The 13,035-nt window shown below is 40.5% G+C and overlaps 1 protein-coding gene across 2 annotated transcripts in view; it reads left to right on the top strand.

Annotated features, from left to right (window-relative positions):
- Positions 1–13,035, top strand: part of kcnt2a (potassium channel, subfamily T, member 2a) — a 1,051,023-nt gene that overhangs the window by 629,175 nt on the left and 408,813 nt on the right. For both annotated transcript variants that reach the window (XM_063063856.1, XM_063063854.1), the window contains one exon: positions 11,242–11,376. In XM_063063856.1, the coding sequence (XP_062919926.1) occupies positions 11,242–11,376 (135 nt within the window). The remainder of the gene's footprint in view (positions 1–11,241; positions 11,377–13,035) is intronic.

The following is a 13,035-nucleotide window of genomic DNA, read 5'->3' as shown; positions in this document are numbered from 1 at the left end:
CGACATCACGTGTAGCTAAAGTAGTAAAAAAGGCATTTGGTACTGTCACTCAGGGCAGTGAGTATAGAAAATGAGAAGATATACAGCAGTTACAGTAGGAGACATTGCTAAAACCACATTTGGAGTATCGTGTTCAGTTTCGGTCACTTTGTGATAGGAAAGATGTTATTAAACCAGAAAGGGTGCAGAACATATTTACTAGGATGTTGCCTGGAATTGGGAGCCTGAGTTACAAGAAGAGGTTAATAAATTATAAATTTATTCCCTGGAATGAAGGAGAGTTGATAAAGGCATATAACACCATGAGACACGCAGACAGGGTGAAAGCACAAAGTCTTTCTCCTGGGTGGAGAGGGCAGGTGAATACTAAAAACTAGAGGGCATAGGTTTAGAACAGAGGCAAACGATTTTTTTAAAAAAAGGACATCAGGGACAACTTTTTCCAGCAAAGAGTGGTGCATATTTGGAATAAGCTGCTAAAAATAGTGGCTGAGGTGAGTACATTTTCAGCATTTAAGAACAATCCAGATAAGTACATGGATAGGTGGGGTTTAAGGGCAATGGGCTAAACGTAGGGCGAGCTTGCTGGGCAATACAGCTGGCATGTACAAATTGGGTCAAAGGGCCTGTTTGCATGCTGTTTGGCTCCATAACTGTATGTTACACATAATCACTGGAGTAGATAAAGAAAATCTTTAAATTAGGAAATCTGGTTATTCAAGACTATAAGTTGTGAAGAAACCTCAACTCTTGGCTTAGCTCATGCTGTGCCTGACTATATTATTAGATTAGATTAGATTATGAGAACACTCAGTCCTCTTTTATTGTCATTAAGAAATGCATACATGCATTAAGAAGTGATACAATGTTTCTCCGGAGTGATATCACAGAAAACAACACAGACCAAAGACTAACACTGACAGAACCACATAATTATAACATATAGTTACAGCAGTGCAAAGCAATACCATAATTTGATAAAGAACAGACCACGAGCACAGTAAAATAAAGTCTCAAAAGTCGCCGAGTCGATTGACTCCCGAGTCCCCAATAGCAGGCGGCAAAAGGGAGAAACTCCCCGCCATAAACCTCCAGGCACTGTCAACTTGCCGATACCTTGGAAGCAGCCGACCCTGAGTCCATCCGTCTGAAAACTCCGAGCTTCCAACCAGCCTCTCCGATAGAGCCTCCTGAGTGCCATCCTCTGCCGAGCGCCTTCGACCTGCCCCCGGCCGCTAAAACACACAAAGCCGAGGATTTTGGGGCCTTCAGCTCTGGAGATTCTGGTTACCACACAGTAGCAGCCGCAGCAAATCAGGCATTTCAGAAGTTTTCCAGATGTTCCGCTATGCTCTCACATCTGTCTCCATTAAATCAGAACTGCGCACGGTCCCCTACTTGACAGATAACAGATATTCATCACTGAAGTGGCCGCGCGCGCTGTCGTCGTGCCGCCATCTTCTCCCCCCTCCCGAGAGGATTATTCCATTTTTTTTCCCCCAGGATCCTGTTATTATTCCTGATGCAAGGTGGGACAAATGTTCATAGCATCCACATCATGCGAATATTAAAAAAATCACCAGAACTACAAAGTGTTAAGGCATCCTTTATTTTCAGGTATTCAGTTGAAGCTCAGATTTCATACAAGTGAGTGTATTCACGTTGTGCAGTTGCAATTTCCATGTGGGAAGCCAAAAAGGGGAAAAATTCAAGGATGATCTTCTACCTCCCATGGCAGCTAATTCATATTAATATATTAGTATAAATAGTACACTGTCTTTGAGTGACAACCATGCAGTATATGTGTCATTGGAAAGAATATTAATTACCTTTATCTACACTAGAGATGGTTCAGGGCTGAAGTTGGTGCACTGTTTGAAAAAAAAACTTAAAAGTCACTTGAAATAGTTGATCAGACACTTTTAAGTTATATCAAAGCTACAAATATGATTGTTCAATTAATCAAAATACCCATTTAATTTTGAAAAGTACTTTCATTTCCAGTGAACCCCCTTCTCAATGCTGTACATGCAAACAAGCCACACCTAACATTTTCAGCATGATGTAAGTTGGTTGCAATGTGGAATTTGTGATTAGTCTTTCACAATAGGGTTATTCAGTTCAGGAAGGTGACTCTCTTTTTTATTCAGTTTGTCAGGTATTCATAAACATTGTGATTTTTTAAAATCCCTACAAACTCATATACGTTTCAGTAATACAAAACCATTTCTAATCGATTTTTTGTTTACTTTTAGCATTTAGTGTTCAATAACTGCTGTATTCATCTCTCATTTTATTAACTATCATCTGAGCTAAGGTTTTTGATTCTGCCTCAGATTATTTGTTTGATTTGTGACGTTGGATATGACCACATTCCTGCACCCACCCATACCTGCCCCTAGCATCCAGCAAAACTCAAAATATTATCGAAGGGCTTATGAAATTCTCCCCAAGACATCTACTGCACTGAAAAAATATGCCATACGAAATAGTATTATTTGATATTTGTAGATTTCCTTTACCTTCTGTCAAAACATATCACTGTTCCTCCAGTACAAGTTTCTGACCCCTGTGCATTGGGAAGTGAGCTGTCCACCTCAGCAGGTACAAATACCTAAGAAATGAATGGTGGGCAAGGATTAGGAGAGCATCTTCAAGTGCAGTCCACTTCCACATTGCTGCTTTATCCACTGACTTAAGCTTTACTGCAAATTTCCACAAAATTAAACATCAAACCTAGAGTCATAGAACACTACAACTTAGAACCAGGCTCTTCAGCCCATCTAGTCTGTATTAAACTATTAGTCTGCCTAGTCCCATCAACCTGAACCTGGACCATAACCCTCCATACCCCTCCCTTCCCTGTATCTGTCCAAATTTCTCTTAAATGTTGAAATTGAACCTGCATCCACCACTTCCACTGGCAGCTCATTCCACACTCACACACCCTCTTGAGTGAAGAAGTTCCCCATCATGTTCCCCTTAAACATTTCACTTTTCACCATTAACCCATGATCTCCAGTCCTAGTCTCACCCTAGGTCAGTGGAAAATGCCTGCTTGCATTTACCCTATCTATACCCCTCATAATTTTGTATACCTCTATCAAATCTCCTCTCAGTCTTTTACAATGTAGGGAATAGAAATCCTAATCTGTTCAACCTTTTCCTATAACTCAGGTCCTCAAGTAATGTCAACTTCTTTGTAAATTTTTCTGCACTCTTTCAATCTTATTGAGATCTTTCCTGTAGGTAGGTGACCAAAACTGCTCACAATGCTCCAGATTAGGTCTTGCCAACGTATTATACAATTTCAACATAACATCCCAACTCCTGTACTCAGTACCTTGATTTATGAAGACCAATATGCCAGAAGTTTTCTTCATGACCCTGTCTACTTGTGATGCCACTTTCAAGAAGTTATAGATTTGTATTTCTAGATTCCTCTGTTCTAGCGCAGTTCTTAGTGCCCTACCAGTCACGATGTAAGTCCGACCTGGTTTGTCCTCCCAAAGTGCAACACCTCACACTTGGCTGGTTAAATTCCATCTTCCACTTTTCAGGCCAATTTTCCAGCTGGCCCAGATCCCGCTGCAAGCTTGGATAGCTTTCCTTACTGTCCACTAGACCCCCAATTTTGATATCGTCCACAAATTTGCTGATTCAGTTTATTACATTATCACCAAGATGATTGATATGGATGACAAACAACAATGGTCCGAGCACCGGTCCCTGCAGCATACCACTCGTCACAGGCCTTCAGTCAGAGGAGCAACCATCTGCTGCCAAACCCTGGCTTCCGCTGTGAAGCCAATGTGCAATCCAATTTACCACCTTATCATAGAATCATAGAAATCTACAGCACCTTACAGGCCTTTCGGCCCACAATGTTGTGCCAACAATGTAACCTCCTCTAGAAGCTGCCTAGAATTACCCTACAGCTCAGTCTCCTATTTTTCTATGCCTCATGTACCTATCTAAGAGTCTCTTAAAAGATCCTATTGTATCCGCCTCCACCACCATTGCCGGCAGTGCATTCCATGCACCCACCACTCTCTGTGTGAAAAACTTACCCTGACACCCCCTCTGTACCTGCTTCCAAGCACCTTAAAACTATGCCCCTTGTGTTAGCTATTTCAGCCCTGGGTAAAATCCTCTGGCTATCCACACAATCAATAACTCACATCATCTTATACGCCCCTATCAGATCACCTATCATCCTCCGTCACTCCAAGGAGAAAGGGCCAAGTTCACTCAACCTATTCTCATAAGGCATGCTCCCCAATCCAGGCAACATCCTTGTACGTCTCCTTTGCATTGTTTTTAAAGTATCCACTATAGTAATGTTGAGGGACCCTGACTGTTCTTGCTGTGAGGGTGTAGTTCTGGCAAGCGATTTTACCTTCTTGACCAACCTCCCATGCGAGAGACCTTGTCAACTGCCTTACTAAAGTCCATGTAGGCAACATCTGCTGCCTTGCCTTCATCAATTTTCCTGATAACTTCCTCAGAAAAACACTATAAGATTGGTTAGACACAACCAATCAAGCACAAAGCTGTGCTGACTATCCATAATCAGTCCCTGTCTATCCAAATACTTATGTATGCAGTCCCTTTGACTAACTTCCAATGACTTACCCTCTACTAGTGTCAGACACACTGGCCTATAATTTTCCAGCTTATTCTTAGAGCTTTTCTTAAACAATGGAACAACACTAACTATCTTCCAATTCTTTGGCATCTTACCCATGGGTAAGGGTGTTTTTTAAGTATCTCTGCTAGGTTCCCTGCAATTTCTACACTCACCTCCCACATGTCCCAAGACCCTGGGGGTCTATCCACTCTAATACGCCTCATGGCAGCAAACACCTCCTTCTCTGTAATCTCTATGTAGTCCATGACCTTACAGCTGCTTTACCTCACTCCTTAGACTCAGGTCCGTCTCGCAAGTAAAAATCCATTTAAGATCTCCACCATCTCTTTCGGCTCCATGCGTAGATGACCACCCTGAACTGTAAGGAGAGAAATTTTGTCCTTTCTATCCTTTTGCTCTTAATATATCTGTAAAAGCCCTTGGCATACTTCTTCACCTTGTCTCCTGCCTTCTTTAGCACTCCTGATTTCTCTATTTAAGTGTTATCTTGCACTTCTTATACTCCTCAACTACCTCATTTGATCCTTCCTGCCTATGCCTGCTTTGCAAGTCCTCCTTCCTAACCAGGACCTCAATATCTCTCAAATACCAAGGTTCCATAAATCTGTTATCTTTGCCTTTTATTCAAAGTACATTCAAAGTTCAAATTACATTTTTTATCAAGCATACAACCTTGAGATTCGCCTTCTTACAGGCAGTCACAAAAGAAACAGACCCAATGGAGTCCATTAAAAAAAGACCGGTAAACCCAATGTGCAGAAAAAATAACAAATTTTGCAAACAACAAAAGCAATCAAACAACTGAAGTTCACCTGCACCAATTTTGTCACCTGGCCTGTCTCATTTCCTGGTAGGAGATCTAGTATCACACTTTCATTCGCTCATTGGGACTTCTATGTATTGATTTAGGAATCTTTCCTGAACACATTTGACAAACTCTATCCCATCTATCCCTTTTATTGTATGGGAGTCCCAGTCAATATGAAAGTTAAAAATCACTTACTATCACAACCTTACGTTTCTTGCAACCATCTGCAATCTCAGTCTAAATTTGCTCCTCAAAATCCCGCTGACTGTTGGGTGATGTATAATATCATTAACATGGTCATCTCTTTCTTATTCCTCAGTTCCACTGATATAGCCTCCGTAGACAAGCACTGACCACTGCTGTGATATTTTCCCCGAGCCTTTCCCTAATGCCCTGAGCTGATTGGCCTTTCCTACAATGCTCTTTGCATGGAAATATACACAACTCAGAACATTAGTCCCACCATACTCAACCTTTCTATTTCTGACTTTGTATGTCAGCTTAACAACAACTTTCCACAAAACTATTCCACTATCTGCTCTGACACTCGAGTTCCCTCCCCTCTGCAACTCCAGTTTAAACCCAACCCCCCACCCCTTGTAGCACTATTAAATCTTCCCACAAGGATATTAGTCCTCCTCCAGTTCACATACACACTGTTCTGTCTGTCCCATGTTCACTGGAAGAGAGCTTAATAATCCAAAAATCTGAAGCCCTCCCTTCTGCACCTTCTCCTTAGCCACGTGTTAAAATTGTCCGATCTTCCTATTTCTGCCCTCACTATCATGTAACATGGGTAGCAATCCTGAAATTACAACCCTAGAATTCCTATCCTTTAACTTAGCACATAACTCCCTGAACTCACTTTTCAGGACTTCATCACCACTCCTAGTCATGTCACTGGTACTGACGTGGATTGCAACTTCTGGCTGCTCACAGTCCCGCTTAAGAATGCTGCAGACTCAATCTGGGATGTCACTGACCCTGGTATCCACGAGGCAATGTATTATCTCAGTATTTTGTTCTCATCCACGGAACCTCCTAACTGTTCCCCTAACTAAAAAGCTCCTATCACACAGCTCGCCTCTTCTCCCCCCTTCCCTTTAGAGCCACAGAGCCAGACTCAGTGCCAGAGACCTGACTGCTGTGGCTTTCCCTGCTAGGTCATTAGACAATAGGTGCAGGAGTAGTCCATTTGGCCCTTCGAGCCAGCACCGCCATTCACTGTGATCATGGCTGATCATCCACAATCAGTATCCAGTTCCTGTCATTCTCCCCAACAGAATCCAAAGTGGGCTACCAGTTGTTGAGAGAAATGGCCACAGTGGTATTCTGCACTAGCTGTCTATCCTCTTTCCTCCTCCTGACAGTTACCTGTGTCCTGTGCCTTGAGTGTGACTACCTCTCTGTATCACCTATCCATCAATCACTCAGCCTCCTGAATGAACTGGATTCCATCCAGCTCCAGCTCCAATTCCTCAAAGGTCTTCGAAAAGGTGCTGCAGGAAGCACTTCCTGCAGGTGTAGTCATCAATGACACTGGCAGTCTTCCTACATCCCGCCACTCTCCTTTCTGGCATCCCTATTGTTCTAACTGTGCAATAAGAAAGAATGAGAATTAAATGACAAAATATCTTCCTACAGCCTCTGTCTTTCCTCACCGAAGCCTCTATGAGCCAAAGCTTCAACTCACACTCTAACACTGGCACACCCACACAATAACCACAATGCTTAAACATAACGTCTTTTTATTGGCCCCTGCCAAATGCTTAATTATGCACAATCCAACATCTCCAAGGGATCTGTGGTGCACAGAATGTCTTGACTGCCCCACTTGCTTTTTTTGAAATCTTTCTGCTGCTAGTCACATCTCGATGTCTCTAAGGGAACTCTGGTGCACAGAACCTACTTTTCTTTTTGTTAATCTCATGGTTTGCCTTCTATTCCAGAGGCTGGCAGCAAATGGCATAATAAAATTGTTGAAATCTAGGCCACGGGCTATTATTCCAAGCAACAAAAGACTAAGCTTTCTGAAGTGATTTTGTGTCAATCTCTTTTGCATAAGCTGTTCAGTCACACAGACAACCCCATTCTATCCAGATAAATAAATTTGTGTTTGGCACATCAAATGTAAATTAACAAATGGTACGTACTGCTCTCAATTCCTGAGAAGTGAAGTGACAGCAACTCCAAAGGATTTACCCACAACCCCACCCCCACCACATACCATTTGTGTTCTGAATTTTATTTTTCTAATTTTAAATAGAACATTAAAGTAAGTCATACAGTATTACTAAACAAACTTCAAAAAGATAAATTTCTTAGTTTTTGATTTGGCAAGATTTTGATTATTGACTACTACCCTTGGTTTTCCACAAATTAGTATTTATTCTCTGTTATTATTTAGGTTATTCAGCTATAAAGGACACGTATATCCTTTGTATCACTTGCTAAAATAAGCAGAAAATTGCTATTTTTCAGATTTCCTTCTAGCTTTAATAATATCTGCAGAAAATAAAATCCAAAGGTAGCACAGTCTATCTAATGGTAAAGCTAACTGGGGGGAGGTTCCAGTGGCTTCACCGAATACAAATGAATTATTGATGTGAGGGAGGCAATACTATACTTTTGGTGATGACCTTTGCATCCTCATCGGCCACAGGACTAGTTCTAGAAGATTGGAAAATGGTAATATTATTTCTTTGTTCAAGAAATGAAATAAGGATAACCATGGGAATTATAGAGCAGTGAGACTTCAGTTAGTGATGGGTAAACAATTGTTGAGGCCTCTTAGAGGTGGGTTTTATGAGCATTTGGAAACAGTCTGATTGGAGGTAGTCAGAATGGCTTTGTGGGCGGCAGGTTGTGCCTCATGAGCCTGATTGAGTTCTTTGAAGAAGTAACAAAGCAAATTGATGAAGGCAAAGCAATGGACGTGATGTATATGGACTTTACTAAGACGTTTGACAAAGATCCCCATGGTCGGCTCATTCAGAAAGTCAGGAAGCATGGGATCCAGGGTAACTTGGCTGCATGGATTCAGAATTGGCTTGCCCACAAAAGACGGAAGGTGGTTATAGATGGAGCATATTCTGCTTCAGTGTCGGTGACCAATGGTTCTCCACAGGGATCTGTTCTGGTATCCCTGTTCTTCGTGATTTTTATAAATGTGACTTGGAAGAGGAAGTGGAAGGGTGGATCAGTAAGTTTGCAAATGGAATTGTGGATAGTGTAGAAGGTTGTCATAGGTTGCATCAGGACACTGATGGGATGCAGAGCTGGGCTGAGAAGTAGCAGATGGATTTCAACTCAGAGAAGTGCGAAATGATTCACTTCAGTTTCTCAAATTTGAAGACAGAATGCAGGGTTAATGATAGAAATCTTAACAGCGTTTAGGAGCAGTGGGATCTTGGAGTACACATCCAGAGCTCCCTCAAAGTTGCAGTGTAAGTAGATAGAGTGGTTAAGAAGGCATATGGTGTGTTGGCCTTTATTAGTCAGGGAATCAAGTTCAAAATGGTGAAGTAACATTGCAGCTCTATAAACATCTAGCTAGACTATGCTTGAAGTATTCTGTTCAGTTCTGGTCACCTCATTATAGGAAGGATGTAGAAACTTCAGAGAGAGTGCAGAGGACATTTACCAGGATGCTTCCTGGATTAGAGAGCATGTTTTACAAGGATAGGTTGAGTGAGCTAGAACTCTTCTCTCTGGAGCGCAGGAGAATGAGAGGTGACTTGATAGAGGTTTACATAATAATAAGAGGCATAAATAGACTCAGCAGGCAGAGACTTTCTCCCAAGGCAGTTATAGCTAATACAAGGGGTCATACCTTAATGCTGTTTGGAGGAAAGTGTGGGGGGAGATGGCAGATAAGATATTTTACCCGGAGAGTGGTAAGTGCAAGAACACACTAACAGGGTGGTGGTACATGCAGATACATCATGGACATTTAATAGACTCTTAGATAGCCCTCCATTTTTCTCTCATTCTTGTGCCTAAGTAGGAATGGAGCATTAAGTTTATGTTAAAGTAGGTTAAACAGTTGTCACAGCATCATGGGCCAAAGGGCCTGTACTGTGGTGCACTGTTCTATGTTCTATGTTCTTTAATACCCTGGGATTTGGGTAATGACTTAAAGGAAAGTTCCTTCATCCAACATGACAGATCCAGTTCGCATACTTCAAGTGGTAGATTCTTTCAAAGTGTACATTAGGGTCACAAGATGTGCCATGGAAGCCAATTACCAGTTAGGATGTTGCCTGATCAAAGAGGGTGTGCACGCTCCTTAGCAATGTTATCCAATAGAGTCGTAGAGTTATATAGAGTAACACAGCATGGAAATAGCCCTTCAGCCAAACTCACCCATGTTGAACATAGTATCCACCAAGCTAGTCCCATGTGACCCATATACCTCTAAAATAGGGGTTCCCAACCAGGGTTCCACGGACCCCTCAGTTAATGGTAGGAGTCCATGGCATAAAAAGTTGGGGAGCTCCTGCTCTAACACATTCCTACTCGTGAACTTAGTTGAATATTGTTTATGTACCAGCCTCAACCACTTTTTATGGTGGTTCATTCCATATATGCACCACTCACTGAGTGAAGATGTTGTCCCTCAGGTCTATTTTAAATATTTTAGCTCTCAAATGAAACCTATGCCTTCTAGTTTATAGTCCCCCTTCCGGAGAGAAAAATGACCATGTACATTCCCCCTATCTATACCCTGTACGATTTTATATATCTCTAGAAAGTCACCTCTCAACTTCTTATGTTCCAAGGGAGGAAGTCCTGGAAAGTCCTTAATATCTCACTGTAACTAGGGGCCTGATATACCGGCAGCATCCTCATAAACCTTCTCTGCATTTTTTACCTTTTAATGATATATCAACATTGAAAGCCTTTTGCCAATCCTTGGCTCAATTACCTAACTGATCACTGTCTACAATATGACCTATTGTAGTATCATCCACAAATGACAATGGAGAAGTTCAAAAATTGATTTTGAAAAGTCTGGAAATTTTTTCTGGAGCGAGTGTTGAATTAAGATAGCTGCTGTTTGCCCTAGGTTTTGCTGAGGGTACCTCTACTGGCCCCCCAAGCTGCCCAATACTTTGTGGCCGGGATAGGATTATTTGTAGCTTCCATCTGTAGTCCATTTATGGCACGCAAACAAAGTCCAACGCTTACAGTGATTCACCCATAGCTGTTCTTAGAGTTTAACTCTACACAACACTAACTTGTGTCAATTCTTTCCTCTTTAGGAACAATATCAAAACCCAAAAATTAAAAGTAAACACATTTGAATTCTCTTGAATCTTTAACAGCTCTGTCTCAAATTTCCTTGAGATTCCCTAGCCTACAACTCTATGCTATTTATAGCTGCTGATAGATGCGCTGGGACTTGTAAGCATTTTGAAGATTGCTAATTAGTCGACTGTTGAATAATGCAAATGTGAAAAATGTCAGCAATTCTAAACATCACTCCTGTTATATTCCTAAAGAAATAAATAAATCTGCAAAATAGAGTTCTTGGCAGACATTTTTTGTGAGAAGAATAATGGGAAGAAATACCGATTGTTCATAATTAGGGAAATTATCGTCATAATTATTATGATGTCCCATCATGTCATTGCTTAATTGGTATTGTTCAAAGACTATGTCAATAATTTTACAGCAATCTTAACATAGCAATGATTTACATAATTCTAGTAGTCTCTGATGCAGATTGATTTATGAGATATCCAGAGAATGTTAACTTTTGTATTTTACTGCCCTAAAGCCTAGATGATCTGCTGAGGTGCGGAGTGACATTTGCTGCCAATATGGTTGTAGTAGACAAAGAGAGTACAATGAGTGCCGAGGAAGATTACATGGCAGATGCCAAAACTATAGTAAATGTGCAAACACTCTTTAGGTAAGTGATTAATTGTCATTTAATGAAGTAATCATAGAAGTTTGATTTGGTGAAATGCATGCAGTTATAACCAATAGAGTATTATACTTTAACTCAATTGGGCAATGAAGATTGTTTTTGCTAATAAAGTAGTTGTGGTAAAGTATGGTGAAAAGAAGTAAAAGACACATAATGAAAAATAGGAACAGAGGTATCCTGGAAATGAAGAGAATTTATTTATTCAAACTGGAAAATATGTAATGTAATAGTCTAGATCTGGTTAGGAAAGTTTGACATTTCCCTGCATAGCCATTATAAGTTTGTGATTCCTGAGTGAATGGAGATATAGAATTGTAGCCATCTGTCTGCTGGTGGTGGACTGCTTTCCAGTGCTGGACTCCTTATAGAGACCTACGGGGGAATAGCAACTTAGCCATTTTGCTCAGGACTTCTGCAGCAAACTTGACAAATGCGTGCCAAGTCCTTTGATTTCCATGGGTGAAACTGCTGTGAACAAAGTAGGAAAGTGTTATTTAATACATTTTTATTGATTAAGTTTATTTAAATATTAATTGAGTCACATTAATTATATTTGACTTATTTTTTTTGAAAATATATTTTTGTGACTTCAAGTTTTCTGTGTCTTTGAATGTTTCTCAATATCAGAGGCATGTCAGAACCAATTTCCCCGGGGATCAATAAAGTATGACTATGACTATTTAAGAGTTTTTATAAGTTTTTAACATTGGCCAATCTTTTTACAGCTTTTTATAAGCATCGTTTATTACTGATCATTTTAATCCACATTATCATTGTTTGTCCATTCCAACATGTGCTTCAAAATTTGGCTGAACAGAAGCAAACTTTGGGTGGGATAAAAATAATTATATTGGGAGCAGTAGAATTACATTAAAGCTTTCAGAAAATACCTTCTTTCCCCAACCCAAAACCATTCTGCTGAAAATCTGCTTGAGAATGATCAATAGGGTTGTCTGGAAGGGTCAATATCAACCAAATCCCAAAGTATTTGGAAAAGGATCTTAGAGAAACTAAAATACACTCAATCAATGTCTTCAATGATTTGAGGATTGGTGAGGTCCATTCTACTGCTGCCCACCAATAACCAGAATTATTCCCAAAAGGCTGTTGATGTGGATTTAGCAGAATTTGCTTTCCCCTGGCAGGAAGGCACGAGGCAGTCCAGCAGCTCCCAGCAGATATCTTAATTTTTGCAGGAACTGGATAACAAGGCACTTTTAACAGACAATCATCCTGATATTTGCTCACTTCGGGCCACAGGACCTGACAAAACTTATCTATTCATTATGTACATCTTCAATTTTGAGTCATCCCAGCAAAGTGACAGAAGCAGGAGTAGGTTTTTCAGCACCTTACAATTACCGTAATTTGTTGTCTTTTGTGACATTTTCTTGCACTAACTCCATATTTCTGGGTTCATTAATGTCCAGAAGTCTATTAATCTCTGATTTGAATATGCTCAGCTAATGAGCTTCCACAATTGTCTTAGAGAAATAAAGAATATGTTAATGGCCAACACGTTATTTGGCATTATGACTCCAGTTCTAGACATTAACAGATTTACAGTACAAGCAAACATCAACTTGGCAACTCCCTGTTGAACATTGGTTTTGAATTTTAGTGATATCGCTGCTCTTTCTT

This window comes from Mobula hypostoma, chromosome 12 (genome assembly GCF_963921235.1).
Source record: "Mobula hypostoma chromosome 12, sMobHyp1.1, whole genome shotgun sequence".
Lineage (NCBI taxonomy): Eukaryota > Metazoa > Chordata > Chondrichthyes > Myliobatiformes > Myliobatidae > Mobula > Mobula hypostoma.
Note: the sequence above shows the minus strand (reverse complement) of the source record. Positions and strands in the feature narration are given on the sequence as shown.